Raw genomic sequence first — 18,266 nt, 5'->3', positions numbered from 1 at the left:
TATTATTCATCAATGACAACATGGTCTATAGCCATAAAATGGAAGAAATGCCCCTCATTACTGCTAATATTAGAATTAGAGATTAGTGAACTCAAATGGCAGATTCGTCCGCAGGCTGATAGCTGACCAGGTATAAATGAGAAAAGTTCTATTTCCCCTATTTTAAAGTTAAAGGCATTGGCAAGAAGAAAGGTTTTAGTGCATACAAAGTAATTAAGATTAAGTTAAAAAATATATTTTCCATACATACAAACATATAGAATATGTCTAAATATATATGTGCATGTTGTATTTGCATTAATTGATAATTGTACCTCTGTCTATGTAGTTCATATTGAAAGAAAAACATTTTTAACATTTAAATTAACATATATTTTTGCACTTGTGCCCCATTACATATATACCCCCTCATCTATCTTTCAGTAGTATTTAGGTGTATATGTTTATTATTTGTTGGTTTCCCTCCAGCAGTTGAGCAGTTAAAGTGTGACTTGATTTTAATATTATCTTTTTTAACCAATGAAAGTTTATGGAAATGTATAAAGGAAGTGACATTTGTATATTTAATTTGCCTGATGAAGTTCCACATATTGTGAAACGAAAGCGCTAACCGTTTTATTGTTTTTATTAATAAAGTGGTGTTTGATACTTTTCCGAGTACTTGTGCTCAGTATACAGTTTTCATTTAAGCCATATATACGTCCGCTGACAGCCTTTTGTTGTTCATTATTTGGTTTTTGGAGTCCTATTTGCTTATTAGAATGACCCGATTGTCTTGGATCTCATGTTTCTCCACAAGTACAGCATCTCCACCAATCTCGTGGACCCAATTCTTCACCAAAAAATAAATGAAACATTGTGAAGGGAAAGATTTACAACACAGTGTGCTTTGCAAACCTGTGGAATAAACTTCATCTGCAAGTTACGTAGTGTGATTCATTTTCTTCCTTTAAACATATAGACTAAATAATTGGATGAATATCCATACATTTACACAAGGATTGACTGGTTTGGCCCCCTTGGAGAAAGGAGGTACAGCCTGTGGGATGAAACTGGCAAGGTAGAAATAGTCATGCAACTCGTTGGCCTTGGAATATCTTTGCATCTGTGAAACTATAAATATTTACAAGAACAAAATGTATGCATTAGTATCATCATGACTGTTAACTAACCAAAACATGAACATATGCATCCCCTAATCACCACCGCATGTGCATACAGTACAGTGTTGCTACTTCAGTCCACAACTGTCAAAAAAGTTATCTAAACAATTTGGCCTACTTGCAAATTACCAACAAATCTGGAATACTTTTTTTCATCAGATTTTTTGGTAAGTTGTATTTCTTAAAAGTTTATTTTGTGTATGAGTTTGTGTACAGCAGCCTTTGTATAAACATCATTTGTATACTAATTATTTTTATATTTATTAGACTGAAATACGTGAGCTCAGTAATTACATTTGCTGTGGTGTACAGAATGCAATACACATGCTTGAATATATTGTGTATATTTTGTACTAAAGAAGTTTTTGTCTTCCTCTGTAGACTTTCTATGTCACTGATGAGGTGGCTGTCCATTGTGTGTGTGTGTGTGGGGGGGCATGTAATGCATAGCTTATAAAATTCAGTCAAGCAGCTTCAACTAGTGAAAGCAGGATTGTGTTACAACATTGTATTCTAAGCCCTGCATATTCCCTCCACACACACATACACACACACACACACACACACACACACACACACACACACACACACACACATGTTGTTGCCGATCCTCCAACATTAAAGATAGTTCTGGATTACTTAGTGCTAAATTGTGTAGAGAAACAGTAAATGATAAAAAGAGTGCTGGCTGTAACATTTCATGTATTTTCTTGTAGTATTCAAAGTCTGTAGAGTTTAACAGATTAAGTGAAAGTAAGCTGCTTGTCCTGCTTTGAAAATGATTACTGGCTAATTGCCCTAAGTGATTGTTGCTGTTTAGAGATGCATTTTGTTTTGTATTTCAGCCATCTACTTCAAGAGTTGGTTACCTCAGAAGAAGTGTTTGCCCAGGATCTGGACTTTGTGGTTATGCATCACCTGCAGCATACCGAAACCAGCCCTGATGTCCCAGAATATATAATTAACCAGAAAGAAGCCATCTTCAGAAACATAAATGATATCTTCAGATTCCACAGCAGGTAATGCAGAAGTGTGTATTTTTTTCAGTAGACATAAACAATGCTCTGTGGAACTTGCTAAAAGTTCTCCATTTGGCCTTGTTAGCAGCAGCAACTTCTGTTTATGGTTGGTATGTCACCATATAGTTACAATAACCCTCACTCTTCATAAGCCATTCGTGAAATCTTTACTGATTTTCAGTTTCACTACCAGTTTGTGCTGCTAGTGTGATGAATTTTGGCTTCATCAGACTGTGTGTGTGTGTGTGTGCGTGTGTGCGTGTGTGTGTGTGTGTGTGTGTGTGTGTGTGTGTGTGTGTGTGTGTGTGTGTGTGTGTGTGTGTGTGTCCAGAATGGGGTTAATTTTTCATTCTACTTGATTCTTACATTTATCTGTCTGTATGTCTGTCTATCTATATATGTATAGATGCATGTTTCTGTGTGTGGGTATGTGTCCGCATGGATGCATTTGTCTACACACATATTTATATATAATATATACAAATATGATACATTCAGTAAATATGTACGTATGGATTTCTTGCAGTCAAGTTTGGCAGAAGATGTCTGACAATACAGAGTATTAAGGCTGTAGTTAGTAAGCCACTGCTTGTAGTCCAAGGTTTGATTTCCTCAGCCTCCATTTGTCTAATCTGTGTCACTTAATTAGTACTCCTAAGATGAGTCTGAACAAAAGGTCCACATGATTATAAAACATCTTTTCAAACCTTGAACTAACCTCTTTAGTAATTCACCTTCAGTGAATCAGTAAAGCCCGAGAGAGAAGCTATTGAAATGACCTGTAAGAGAACATCTTCCACCTAGACATAACATCTTTGTGACTTCTTCAGAATATGAGAAGGAAAAACTCTGGATGATGTGGTATAGGCTGGGCTGTACAGCTTGCCCATAAATCAGAAGAGCACCACCATCTGGTTTGTTCTGACAGGGATCCCACCAGAGAAAAGTATTACATTCTTGTAGAAGACATCTGTTTAGTGATATTTACAAATGTTTGGAATTCTGGAGACTAGCAGGAGGATTCCTCTTAACATTTAAGACTTTTCAGCTGAAACCAGACTTTAGTCCCTTTTTATATTTTTATACCTATTTGTTTCTCTTTATCAGGACTGAATATTGTTAACAGTGCGTGAGGCTGCTCGTGATGTTCAGCATTAGATCACTGTTGCAGTAGCCTAAGTTATTGTGGCTTTATACTGTCAAGGATATGCCAAGTGACCAGCTTTTCAAAGCTTAACAGTGTCTTCCATGGGCTCCAAATGCCAGGAGCTTGAGCAGGGCTGCATATAAAAGGTAGTTAGAGTGCCAAAATCTTCAGAGCTTTCTTGCTGCTGAAGTGTGCTGCTGTAGTCTTCATGGAATTGACAGTTTGGCTAGCAATCCTTCAAGGTTGGGAAGGTAAGTCCCCTGTTGGGTAAAACATTCACAAATTACTTTCCTGTGGAAAACTTTTTTTTATCTCAGAAGTTATTCTTTTAAGTTAGGAAAGTTAAGATCTGATGTTGTTAATCTTCTTCCCATTCATCACTGATGGGTTTGGTTCCGAGCCCTCGGAACTGAGTTGGCCTAATACCAAGCTCGTGTACACCAAAACCTCTTGAGCTAAGCTGCTACCCACAATGCCCTTCTCCCAGTTACCTCAGATCTCATTTGCCGCACAGCCATATAGCAGCGTTTCACCGAGCTCTCCAGCTAAGTGTCATATTTTTACAAATTTTACTGTATTTTGAAACTTTTTTTCTATCTAACTCATTTTTCTACCCTATTTCTCTATCTAGTTATACCCATCGGGTATTCCTTATACCATCGTTGGTAACACCCTCTCCTACCCTTGTGGTATCATTTGATACCATCGTTGGTATCTTCCTTTTCTGCTTCTTTTCTATACTTTCTAGCAGTAATTTGTTTTTCTTTTTGTGTGTTGGATATGTCTGAGAAAAAAGGGACTTCGGGGTTCAAACATTGCACTTCCTGCAATGGCAAACTCCCCAACAGCGACTTACATGATGATTGTGTCTATTGTCTGGGGGTTTCTCACCTCTCTGTGAAACCTCCTTGCTAGATTTGCATGAGTTTTAGTCAGCGGATGCTGAATGAGAAAAAAAAGAAACATATCTTGAAAGGCCTGTTAACCTCACCTTTCTCAGAGGCCCTTTCTCTGTCAGAGGTATCAACCCCTCCAAGTGAAGGACAAAAAATGTCCACATTCTGATCCCTCTTCACCAGCTGGTGATAAGGGCAAGTCCCACAAATCTTCTACTGAACACAAGATTGCTTCCTCAGCTCCGAATATTCCTGTTGCTTCTGTTCCGAGCGCAGCTCCATTTGCTTCTTTGGACATTACAATAGCTTCGACGTCGGCACCACCTTCGGCACTGACATCTATGGCACCTGTCATAACTACAGTAATGACTACAGCTCCGACCTTATTGTCTTCAATAGTCTTGGCACTGACTTCCCTTTCACCGCACTGAAGACAGTTCCAACGATCCCCTTGGAGCCAATAATAATCTCAACTCCGAGTGCCTCTTCGGCACCGAGTCCTTTCTCGACACCATTAGTTCCTCTGTTGCCTTCGGTGCCGACAGTTCAAACACCATGGACCTAGTACTCCCCCTCATTAGGCCCGTTCTTAGGCCAGGCTTATAGTCATTTTCTGGACTGGCCTGACTCCCCTTTGGGAGTGTCTGTAAGGTCCACCAGGAGTCTGTCTGAATTCGATGTGGTTGACAGCCAGAGGGATAACAAACATTCCAAAGACTCATCCCACTTCGGGGTTTGGGTCTACTGCTCCCAAGGCTCCCACTTATACTCCTCCCTCGGATCCATCGGCCCCAAGGCCCATATCTGCAACGTCCTTGCTGGGAACCCTTTCCTTGGCGCTGACAGCGACCCTCACTGAAGGTCCGAGGCCTCCCCTTTGGGTTTTGGTTCCACCTGAACCATCCCTTCCTCAGTCTCATGGTTGGGGGGGTGGAACCCGCGGTTCTGAGCACAGTTCCAAGTTTTTTATTGGTTCTGTCCTCGGATCCGGGGGCAATGCCTGCCCCGATCTTGCTTGAGGCTCCATCCCCGGGAGCGAGTCTGACGGAGCAGGGTGTGATCCCGGTTCCGAGATTGTCTTACTCAGTTTCGGGCTCCCATTCCTCTTTGGGCAGGCCTACTTTCTGGGTGATGGAGAGGGTGCTTGCTTCTGGAAGCTCTCCTCCTACATCGGATTTTCTCCCTGCTCCCTCTGAGCTACAGCTACCATGGGCCACCTCTCCAGGACACCGAGAGCACAAGCCTCAGGAAACCCCAGTTCAGGGTAATTTTTCTTCATATCAGAAGAAGGCATGTAAGAGGAAACACCTTGACTCTCCGGAGGAGTTTCTCACAGAAGATATGGACTATGATGATGGGGAAGGATCCACACGGTCACCCCCTGACAATGTCTCCTTCGGAGACATCCGGGAAATATTGAAACAGAGGGGTAGCTGGAAGCCCTCCAACCTTTCCTCGGAGGAGTCCGTCTTCCTGCAGGCTTTCCACTCTCGGCCTTCTACTTCTTGGGTGACCCCACCTGCCAACAAGTTAGTCTAGCTCGTCATGCAGCATGCATGGAAGAACCCTGATTCTATTGAGGCTATTTCCCGGAGACCAGACAAGATTCTTTCCCCACCAGAGGAGCATTCCCACTGGTCTAGAGGCTTGCCAGTAGACGCTATGGTGGTGGCGGCAGCCACTAAAAAGGACCTTGTGGAGGAAAGTCCTACTGTCCACCTGCCCAACAGAGAGTCCCGGGCTGTGGACAGACTAGGGAAACAAATTTTTGCTTCAGCGACCTTTGCAGTCAGGTCTCCGAATTACTTGGCACATTTCACGAGGCTCCAAAGGGATCTGATCTCTGAACTGTCTGGAGCCCTCGCGGGGCAAGTTTCTGACAGGGCACGAGACAAGGTTGCCTCTCAGCTTGCCACCCTTGAGTCTATTTCCAACTCGTCCATGAGGTTCCTCTCCCACGCAACCGAAGAGGCGGCTAGAGCTGCGGGTGCAGGCGTAGTCATGAGATGTCATGCTTGAATAAGCATCTGTGACCTCGCGGACTCCTTCAAGTCCTCCTTTTTGAATGCCCCTATTGAACCATCTTCCTTGTTTGGTTATAAAGTAAAGGACACATTGGCCAGGTGCGAGCATGATGGAAAGACCTTGTCTGCCGTTGGCCTACATTTTTCCAAGCCTCAACGTTCTTTTTCCAGGTACCAATGGAGTGAGAAGATATGGCACAAAAGATCTCAAGGTCCTTTCCGCAACGCACATGGTGAGGATTCCCCCAGAGGCAGAGGGGGTTCCAATGGTGGAAGACATCCCTTTAGGGGCAGAGGGGCCCCCAAAATCAAGACTCCAGGGATTCTTTATCCGGGCAGTCTTATCAACGCTCCTGAAGAGTTGCCCAATTGCTTTCCTCTGGAAGCAGTCGGGGCTCATTTTTCTCTGCACCAAACTGCGTGGCACTCTATTACAAATGATCGGTGGGTGGAGAGAATAATCTCCAGAGGCTATTACATCCCTCTAATATCACGCCCAAAGCCTACAAAGAACCTTCCTGATGTTCCACCCAGTCAAAGGGAAGAAGCAGCTTCAGAGAAAAGAAAGCTGTGTCAAAAAAAGAGTCATCAAACCAGTCCCCCCAGACAATGCGGATTCGGTTTTTACTCATGATTCTTTTTATTGCCAAAAAAGACCGGGGACTGGAGACCCATTTTGGATCTCAGCCATCTAAACAAGTCAGTGGTTCAAACCAAATTTCGCATGGTCACTACACAATCTATTCTCCTTTTTTTATGGGAGGATGTTTGGATGTACTCAATAGACTTTCGGTATGCGTATTACCACATCAAAATGGACACATGCTGCAGGAGTCTCCTTCGCTTCCGGCTAGGAGCCAATCATTACCAGTTCAGAGCCCTGCCATTCGGTCTCTTGACGGCCCCCAGAGTGTTCACGAAATGCCTATTAGTGGCAATAGCTCATCTGAGACTTCAGGGATTCCAGGTGTTTCCATATTTAGATGATTGGCTCCTCTCCGCCCCCACCAAGCGTCTCCTGACCATAGCCATCCGCTACACTCTCTCACTGGTGGAGTCTCTAGGCATCACAGTCCATTGGGAAAAATCCAATCTACAACCTACCCAACAATTGGAATTTATAGGGACAATTTTCAATACTCGAACAAGCCTGATATCTCTTCCAGCTCACAGGCTTCAGAGGTTAAGATTACAAGTACAAGTGATACTCTTGTCAAAGAAAGGTGTCAGCAAGAGAAGTTTTCCAGGCTCTGGGGTCTGTGGCTGCAGCCATTCCGATTGTTCCTCTGGCAAGATTACATATGAGACTGTTACAATGGCTCCTTTTGTCGCGATGGTTGGCAAATCTTCACACCCTAAACTCACAGATCCTCATCACCAATTCCTGCAAGCAAGACCTTCTTTGGTGGATGAGGCCAGTTGAAAATCTTTGGTGTCGCCCCTTCCAGATCCCTCTACCCAATGCCACAGTGACCACAGACGCTTCCCTGATAGGGTGGGGGGGAGACATTTTCAGGAAAAGACAGTCCAAGGCACGTGGTCCAGTTTAGAGGCCAACTTGCATATCAGTGTTCTGAAGCGGTGCTTTTGGCATTGCAGGCACTACATCCGCTCCTTCCATCGGGAATGATTGTGATTCAATCAGACAATATGTCCGTAGTCTGGTACATAAACAAACAAGGAGGGTGTACCAGTTTGTTACTTTAAATTGTGAGGTTAATGCAGGATTAGAAATGACACAAGACACTAAGGCTCAAACTTAACAATTTATTTAAGCTATTACTAACAATTTATTTAGCAAAAAAAACTATTAATTAATTAATAAAAACATTAAACTATTAAATTATGTACTTACAAGCATATGCAAAAACAAAATTATTTTTGCCACTGATAGGGGGACTCCAATCCTATTTAGTACAGCTATTTGTTTAGTTAAGACAGGGCCGACACTGGCAAAATGACTGTATGCTCAGTTTATGCTGATGCTTTAGTTAAATTTGGATGATGAGTTTTATTTTATTACCAGGCTTTGAACTTTTTATAGTCCTGAACAGGCAATAGGGTTAACAGGTTTGGCTGATGACATACAAATCATAGGTTTGATCATAAACTGATGGAATATTTTATACTGTGTGGATCTTATTGCATGTAAAATCAAATTTCAAATGAGATTTCCAAATTCGTTATCCTTTTATTATAAAGACATAAAATTTATAATGTCTTCCCCCAAGGAAGCAAACCCTATTTTTACAAAATGTTTTGGATCAGCTCCGGTTGCATAGATGCGAGGTCTACAACAATAATTCTATTACCGGAATATGTTTTTTGTCATTCCTTTCCCAGTCAACTGCTTTTAAGTTAGATTCTTACCTTCCTTGGTTAAAATAAAAGAAAATATAGCTCAGCGCTATATTCGCTACTCATTCACAAATCCCAGGAACAATTACTGCATCTTTGGTTAGCCAGGGGGACCCATAAAGAGTGACAAATATGTCACCAATTAGATTATGCACCTATTTAACCAGGAAATAAGTAAATAACTTCCTCCTACCAGTCTGGCTTGCCCCATGTGTAAAAGAGAAGCCTGTATGCAAGCATATTTGAGTTTCCAGACAATATACTCGCCGTAATCAAAGGATGCTTCATTGTGAATGAATCATTGCAGTTTCAAGTTTTACAGTTTATGAAGGTGAGATCTAATTTAAATTTGTGGGTCCGGTTACACTTTAGTTGAGCAAATCGTGCTCTACCTGTTAACAACAACAAGGAAATAAGCCAGCAACAAGTAGACTGTGATGAAACAAAAGTAGTTTAATAAAAACTACTAAACCAGCATAGTAGCATCCTAACACAAACCGGTTTCGGCCTGGGTTTTGAACCTAGCCTTCTTCAGTGTACAGCAAGGAGGCTTGTCAAAAATGCTGAATTTTAAACCAGTAAAGCCATGCTGATTGGTTAAACAATAAACATGTGCTGATAAATATTCAGCAGATTATAATTGATACATTCAAATACATTTAGGACCAAAACTATATCAAATATACAAAGAATAGCTATATATATATATATATATATATATATATATATATATATATATATATATATATATATATTATATATATTTTATGCTCCAAATATACAACAAGGATATATCCTATATAAGGATGTTTATTTATAAACATTCATTTAACCCTGGATTGAATAATGCACCCAATTTAGTTATCCATTTCTTTTCTTTTAAATCTTTTAAATTCTGGGGAATACAATTTACAATTACCTATGACCAAAAATCCATCACATTTTTGGATGTTTTGGTAACCAGAAACATTGATAATACTTTAACAACTGAAACTTATAGAAAATTCCCTCAGTATAATACCATTCTCCACGCATCCAGCTTTCATCCAAAACATATCGCAAAGAACATTCCCAAATCACAATTCATCAGAATAAGGCGTAACTGTTCTGATAACAATACTTTTGTCAATCATGCTCAGGATTTGCACAATAGATTTATGGACAGGGGCTATAATTCAGGATATGTGACAATGGCTCAGAATTATGCCTCTGGTCTACATAGACCTAATCTGTTGACATACAAAAAGAAGCCCATCAAGTCAAATACATTACGATTTACTACCACATTTGGTAGAAATACTAATAACTTCATTAAGACTATCAGGGACAATTGGAACATACTGGAAGCTGATGTTAGAATCAAAGCCATTATTCCTAACAAATGTTTATTTTCTTTTCGAAAAGGCAAGAATTTGGCAGGTCATTTTAACCATTACAAACACCATTTTGAATCTACTTTACCCCAGATGTATCAAACTACTATTTTGGGGGACAAGTTGATTGGGTCCTTTCCATGTGGACACTGTGTCAATTGTAAGCACATGTTGAAAATCAAAGAGTTTACTAGTAGGAACACCAACACAGTTTTTGATATTACATTTTTTGCCAATTGTAATACGGACTGGGCCATTTATTTGGCATGTTGTACCTGCCACTCATTTTATGTTGGGCAAACATCTCGACCAGTCAGATTACGTGTCTCGGAACACCTTAGTGACATCAGATGCAAAAAAACATCTAATGCACTATATAAACATACTCTTACACATGGTACAGCACAATTTCATTTTACTGTCATTGATAAAATTATTGGTGATAGAACCAACAAGAGCGGCTGGCATAAAAAACTTGATTTAAAAGAAAAGAAATGGATAACTAAATTGGGTGCATTATTCAATCCAGGGTTAAATGAATGTTTATAAATAAACATCCTTATATAGGATATATCCTTGTTGTATATTTGGAGCATAAAATATATATAACAATATATATACATATATATATATATATATATATATATATATATATATATATATATATAGTTATTCTTTGTATATTTGATATAGTTTTGGTCCTAAATGTATTTGAATGTATCAATTATAATCTGCTGAATATTTATCAGCACATGTTTATTGTTTAACCAATCAGCATGGCTTTACTGGTTTAAAATTCAGCATTTTTGACAAGCCTCCTTGCTGTACACTGAAGAAGGCTAGGTTCAAAACCCAGGCCGAAACCGGTTTGTGTTAGGATGCTACTATGCTGGTTTAGTAGTTTTTATTAAACTACTTTTGTTTCATCACAGTCTACTTGTTGCTGGCTTATTTCCTTGTTGTTGATTTACGTAGAGCCGGGCAGCTCCTTACGCGCAGGGGACACTTTTGAATGTTACTACCTGTTAACAAGTCATGAGCTTTCACCCTTGTTTGAACCTCGCGGATGTGCGGCAGTTTCCTTATTAAGTGTATGAAGGGAATTCTGCTCAAATCTGGCACCTACAAATAACAGTATGGATCACCTTGCTGTAAGCCTCATGATAAAGCTCCTACTCATCTGGCACATCCTACCAGCATTTATTATTTGTGGTGAGACTGGATGCGAGATGGAGTGCTTATGTTAACACCCATTTGTTATAAGGACACTCATGTTGCAGCGTTTAAACACACAGACACAATGTAAGCGCTAGAATATTGTCAACAGCCCATTTTGGTTTAAAATACAAATTAAAAGCACGTGAACTCAGTCTAAGAACTATAAACAATGGGGGAAAAACTGTGTCCTTAATACTAAAACCTTTATTTACCTCTCACTATGAATTAAAATGTCTTGACCAGAGCAAGAAGCTGTCAGTATTATTTATGCCCTTTTGCTTGCTCAAATCATTACCTTAGGTCACTTCTACTCAGTTTTAATGGATCATCCAGTATGTAACATATTAGTAAGGAAGGAAAGCCAAATGTATAAAATAATAACTGATGTCCTTCAAGAATGCAACTGCAGTCATAACATATGGGTTGTCCTGCCTCAGGCAGCCCTCAGTCGGCCGGATTCCAAAGTCTGGGTCCGACGTCGGCTGATGTCGCATTTCTCTCCGACGTCAGAGCGGCTGGAGTACATAAGCATCATCCGACGCCATCTTCTTCAGTCTTTCTTGCCGCGTGGTGCCCGAAGCAGAAGCAGTTCGCAAGTGCCGGTCGGTCAGCTCCTGTATTCTTCGAAACCGAAGTCATCAAAAAAACTAAGTACCCCGTTGGGGACCTTTTCTTGCCTCAGCCGATGTCAGAAATTACTGAAAAAGTAAATAATTGTTTGTCTTGTGGTAAACAAATACCTCATAAGGATTTCCACTCTTACTGCCTCCCTTGCCTTGGCCCAGACCACGACGTCTCAGCCTGTGCCACCTGTGCTCGCTTCAATAAGCACACTCTCAGGCGCCGGGCGGAGTTCACTGAAGTCTTTTTCGGCGAAAAATTCGATTACACAATGCTGTCGGAACAACCCACAACGCAGACTCCTAAGAAACGTAAAGACCGGGACCGACATACTCGGCCCGCGTCTTCAACCGACACCACGCCAAAACTAACCGCGAGTGCCCCGGTTCCCTCTGAGGCGGTTATTCCACCGCTCCGAACGGAAGACACCGCATTACCGATTCCTCCGATACCGGAGACCACTCCGACGCCAGTTATTGATTTTCCTCCGGATACTGAAACCGAGGAAATGCCCGAGACCATTGCTGTTGATAAGGTCACTTCTGCACGTGGAGCTGCTAGGCCTCCCATGTCCATGTCTATCAAGGCCTACACACGTGCTAAGGCAGCCAGTAAGTCCAAGCATCTCACTGCTAAAGCCTTACCTCAGCCTACTCCTGAAACAAAAATCATGGCTATGGCCGCAGACTTAATTTCCCTGATCAGAGGTTCCCAGGCCCATCCTGAGAGAGGATCCCAGCCTCCTCCTGATAAGAGGCCCAGGGTTGAACCCTCTGACCCTCTTCCTTCAGATGAAGATTCTGAGGACTCTGTTCACTCCGAAAGCCAGGAAGAGCCCTTCCAGACCTATGAGGACTCAGATGCAGAGGACTGCATCCCCTCGGCTTCTCCTCCTGAGGATATTTCTTTTGGGGAAGTTCTGCATTCCATGAGGGAACATTTTAAGTGGCAAGGTCAGGAATATTCTGATTCCAGAAAGCGCCTTCGAACTTTCCTTAAAAAGCCCCAACACAGACCCTTAGCTATACCTCCTGTGCTTGATGTTTTGGATGATTTATACTCTGACTCCAGTGTTACCCCTGATACTCTTCCACTTGCTCCTGTCAAGCCTGACAGATACTATAGGGTTCCAGAAACCCTTTCTCATTTCTTTAGGGCCCATGTTGTTGATTTAGAAACAATTTCACAGGGGCCTAAAGGGGTTTCAGCTACCACCTCCAAAAATCCTTTGCCTTCCGACAGGGAAGCTAGGTCCTTAGAGAGATGGGGGAAGAAGGTTTACACCTCCACTACTTTATCTATGAGAGCTCTCAATTGTCTCTTTCATATGTTTCAATATCAGGATTACCTGTTAGATGATTTACAGAAAACATTGGCCTCTCCTGAACCTTTAGATAGGAAGTCTTTGCAGGAGGCTGTGCATAATTCTCAGCAAGTTAGCAATCACTTTCTACAGTGTGGATATGATGCATTGGAAGCTTCATGTAGGGCAGCTATGACAGGGATGGTCATTCGTAGACATGCATGGTTAAAAGAACAACCTCTACCAGATCATGTTAAGGCAAAACTTCTTGATGCACCCTTGGAAAAGAACAAGCTTTTTGGTGCTAATGCTAAAGATTTGTTAAAGTCCATTGAGGAAAAAGCCAAGTCAGTTCAGACAGTCAAAGATTTCCTCCAGGTTCAGCCACCCAGATTCAGCAGGAATTGGCCTTCTAAAAACTGGTCCTTTCCTAATCCTGAAAGATTTCAAAGGGGCAAAAACAGGCGTGCCCGAGGAAGAGGGCAATACAGAGGTTCCTACAGGGGACGACAATGGCAACCAACAAACCAAAGAAGTGACACAGGGGTTTCTCCTGCCCCACAGGGACAAACTCAATGACTTTCCTCTAGTTCCGCTGACCAAGGAGCAAGCAGAAGCTCCTTTGGGTGGAAAATTATCTCTGTTTTCAAACAATTGGCACAAACTGACAAAGGACAAATGGATTTTGGACATTATAGACCACGGTTACAGGTTCCATTTTCATACCTTGCCAAGAAAACAAGGCATGCCAAACCTTCCACAAAACCAGAGGGCAGAGGCTATCAAGCAAATTTCTCTGCTTGCTCAGATCAAAGCAATAGAAAAAGTTCCACAACAAGAACAAGGTCAGGGGTTTTATTCAAGACTGTTCCTTGTTCCAAGAAAAGAAACTCAGTGGAGACCAATACTGGACTTGTCCGCTTTAAACACTTTTCTCATAGTACCAAAGTTCAAAATGCTGACTCTACAGCAACTCCTTCCCATGCTGGGCAAGGGGTCTTGGCTGATTACTCTGGACCTCAAGGAGACATACCTGCATGTCCCTATCAGACACAGCTGCAGAAGATACCTCAGATTTCTTGCAGGGCCAGAGCATTATCAATTCTCAGCATTGCCATTTGGCTTATCTACTGCGCCCAGAGTATTCACGAAATGCCTGGCTTCAGTAATTGCTCATTGCAGGCTCCAGGGGATTCAAATTTACCCGTACCTGGACGACTGCCTCATACAAGCGGACGACAAAATAATTTTGACAGAAAACTTGAATTATGTCATACAATTGCTACAGGCTCTGGGATACACAGTCAACTTCCAAAAGTCAAGACTTCAGCCATCCCAGCAAATAACCTTCTTAGGAGCCAAACTAGACACAGCCTCTCAAATGGCTTACCTGACAGAAGACAAGCAAAAGAAGTTAACTCATTACTTCAAAAGTTTAGCAAAGCTCACCCAGATGACTGCAAGGAGATTCCTACAGGCCCTGGGTTACATGGCATCCTGCATTCTCCTGGTTCCACTAGCAAGACTACACATGAGAAAGCTTCAATGGTACCTAAAAAGCTTATGGTCTCAACACAGCAACAACCTAGAAGCAACCATACCGCTCATTCCATGCCTTCAAAAGGAATTCCTATGGTGGGCCTCGGTAAGCCAGTCAAACACAGGTATGTCATTCAAAAAACCTCATACAACACAGACCATGACCACAGACGCCTCAGACCTTGGATGGGGGGCGCACATGGAGGGCAGATGTATTCAAGGACAATGGTCTCCAAAGGAAGCATATCTGCATATCAACCAAAAAGAAATGCTGGCAGTAATGCATGCCATAGAGGCCTTTGGACAACAACTTCAACAAGGCCACCTGCTAATACGGACAGACAACACCACCGTGATGTGGTACATAAACAAGCAGGGGGGCACCCATTCTTACCCCCTTTGCAGACTGACAATGAATCTTTGGGAAAAATCACTGAGCCTAAACATACAGTTACAATCCCAGTTTGTTCCAGGCAAAGATAATGTGCTGGCGGACAGTCTAAGCAGGAATTTCATAGACCCCCACGAATGGAGGTTACATCCAGAAATCTTCATACAACTCACCTCGACATGGGGCAGGCCAGAAATAGACCTATTTGCCTCCCACCTCAATCATCATCTACAAAAGTTCTGTTCAAGGACATATCATCCACAAGCATGGAAAACAGATGCCCTCTCATTCAACTGGAACTCCCTAAAAATCTATGCATTTCCACCTCTGCCACTGATGACCACAGTATTACTAAAGATCAAAGCAGAGCAGCCCAAGGGGATCCTAATAGCTCCAGACTGGCCAAGACAACACTGGTACCCACTACTACGGAGCATATGTCACAACAAAAAGTGGGCCCTTCCCCAATGGCCCCAACTTTTGACTCAACACAACTTCAGGACAGTTCATCCCAACATCCAGACGCTGCAGCTAACAGCTTGGGAGATCCCATAAATAACCTCAATCTATCGCTCTCCAAGGAAGTTCAGCGGATACTAACAGAAGCCCGCAGACCATCCACCAGAAAGGTTTACTCAGCCAAATGGAAGAGATTCAGCATTTGGAATACCAGCAAGGGTCATGATGCATAATTTTTGAGCATTCCACTCATTCTGGAATATTTGGCAGATATGCTACATAATGGACTCTCATATTCTTCCATAAAAATACATGCTTCAGCTATTTCAGCTAGATACAACACTGATCCACCTGTGTTTTCACATCCTTTGTTAAGGCAATTCCTTAGAGGAATCAAGAATATAAAGCCCCAAAGAAAGGCACCAGTACCAGCTTGGGACCTCAACTTTGTCCTAGAAAAATTGACTCTACCTCCCTTTCTGTGGACTTACAATTTCTTTCCTGGAAGACAGCTTTCCTGTTGGCAATTACCTCAGCAAGAAGGGTTTCGGAATTACAGACCCTAATGGCAATACCACCGTTCATAACTTTTCACAGAGACAGGGTCTCCTTACGAACCAACCCTACCTTTCTGCCAAAAGTGGTATCTAGGGTTTCTTTAAATCAAGCAATTCACCTGCCTACTTTCTTTCCCAATCCTGAGAACAAAGGGGAAAGACTGTTGCATACCTTGGACGTTCACAGACAACTTCGCTACTACCTGGATAGAACCAAGACCAGTAGGAAGTCTGACCAGCTTTTTGTAGCTTACGCCCCTGGAGTTCAAGGAAAAGCAATTTCCAAACAGACAATTTCAAAATGGATTGGACATTGCATCAGATTCTGTTATTCCTTCCATGGAAAGAGTGTGCCAGCCAATGTCAGACCACACTCCACCAGAGCTACAGCCACCTCTACAGCATTCTTAAGAGGGGTGCCTACAAAAGACATTCTAGAAGCTGCTACATGGAGCTCAGTGCATACATTTTCCAAACACTACAACCTCCCTTTATATTCCAGATCCAGAGCAGGCTTTGCTTCGGCAGTCCTGCAGGGATTGATAGCTACACCATCCCTTTCTTAAAGCTTTCCTCCTCCCCCAGCTAAGCTTTGGTATTCAACCCATATGTTATGACTGCAGTTGCATTCTTGAAGGACATAGTACAGTTTTGTACCTACCATAAATGTAGATGTCCGATAGATATGCAACTGCAGTCGGGTTTTCCCTCCCTCCTTCCCCTCTATGCCTTGGGTCCACTCCTCTCCCTGTTATCCTTAGCTGGGGATATCTGCTATGGTGTATCTGTTTATTGCTTATTTATTTGTCTGGAAACCTGTTTTTGTCTTCCAATTTGATTACAGCCTTCCTTGGAGGGCACCTGGCATCTGGGGCAAGAAACACTGAAGAAGATGGCGTCGGCTGAAGCTTATGTACTCCAGCCGCTCTGACGTCAGAGAGAAATGCGACATCAGCCGACGTCGGACCCAGACTTTGGAATCCGGCCGACCAAGGGCTGCCTGAGGCAGGACAACCCATATGTTATGACTGCAGTTGCATATCTATCGGACATCTATATTTATGGTAGGTACAAAACTGTACTTTTTCTCTTAAGAGTGTTTTGTTTGTTAATTCTATTAATTATTCTCTGTTTGAATCAGGGCGGCCACGGTGGTGCAGCGGTTAGCGTTGTCGCCTCACAGCAAGAGGTTATCTGGTTCGATTCTCAGCTGGGGTGCCTTCTGTGCGGAGTCTGCATGTCCTCCCTGTGGTCGCGTGGGTTTCCTCCAGGTGCTCTGGTTTCCTCCCACATCCCAAAGACATGCTGTAGGTGGATTGGACATGCTAAATTGGCCCTAGGTGTGAGTGCACATGTGTGTGTGTGTGTGTGTGTGTGTGTGTGTGTGTGTGTGTGTGTGTGTGTGTGTGTGTGTGTGTGTGTGCCTTCTGTGGAAGGTTGGGTGTCGGGCTGGCAATTTGACACTGTAAAACTCCACTGCCAATCAAGAGCGGACAGGTGATCCGCTGTGGTGACCCCTAACCGGAAAAAAGCCGAAAGAAGAAGAAGAATTCTCTGCTTGAAACACTATTTCAAGATTTGTCTTAGAAGGTGCCTAATGAGTTCTTTTGCATAAGTGTTTAGTTTATTTATGAGTTTGTATCTTAAGCGCTATTTTGCTTTTTATAAGCTGGTAAATTCTCATCTGGAGCTAGCTGGATTAGTTAAGAAGGGTTTCAGATGGCATTTTTTGGAATGGGACAAATGTATATATTTTGTAAATACTGTTATTGCTTTTGCAAATTTGTCAACTTCATTATTACTTTACAGTCATACATCTCTAGTCATTTTCATTTTGATTCTCTCTCAAATATAGGGGATAATTGGGTAGGCACTGGGGTAGTTTTGAGAGAGTTTTATACTGCATTCTTATTACTTATCATAAACGTATCTAGTTTTAGAGTCAAAATTGAGCCATTTATTAGTCCTCCCCCCTTAGATCACCATATAAACCCAAACAATTTAACCTTAAATCTCGTCAAGTATAGATAAAGAATTGAACATAATATCCTGGAATGTCAGAGGGCTCCAGGATAAAAACAAAAGAAATCTACTAATGCACTTATTATTTAAATCAGAAATAGATATCTGCTATATCCAAGAAACACATATGACTGAAGAAGATTGGGTAAAGGAGAAGAATAGGAAATGGATAAAGG

At 42.0% G+C, this 18,266-nt stretch overlaps 1 protein-coding gene across 1 annotated transcript in view; it reads left to right on the top strand.

Moving 5' to 3' along the window:
• Positions 1–18,266, top strand: part of OBSCN (obscurin, cytoskeletal calmodulin and titin-interacting RhoGEF) — a 4,979,884-nt gene that overhangs the window by 4,727,805 nt on the left and 233,813 nt on the right. The window contains exon 83 of the mRNA XM_044066040.1: positions 2,009–2,182. Coding sequence (XP_043921975.1) covers positions 2,009–2,182 — 174 coding nt within the window. The remainder of the gene's footprint in view (positions 1–2,008; positions 2,183–18,266) is intronic.

This window comes from Protopterus annectens, chromosome 3.part0, assembly GCF_019279795.1.
Source record: "Protopterus annectens isolate FY-2018-M chromosome 3.part0, PAN1.0, whole genome shotgun sequence".
NCBI classification, from domain to species: domain Eukaryota; kingdom Metazoa; phylum Chordata; order Ceratodontiformes; family Protopteridae; genus Protopterus; species Protopterus annectens.
The sequence above is the reverse complement of the archived record's forward strand: the minus strand, read 5'-3'. Positions and strand labels throughout refer to the sequence as shown.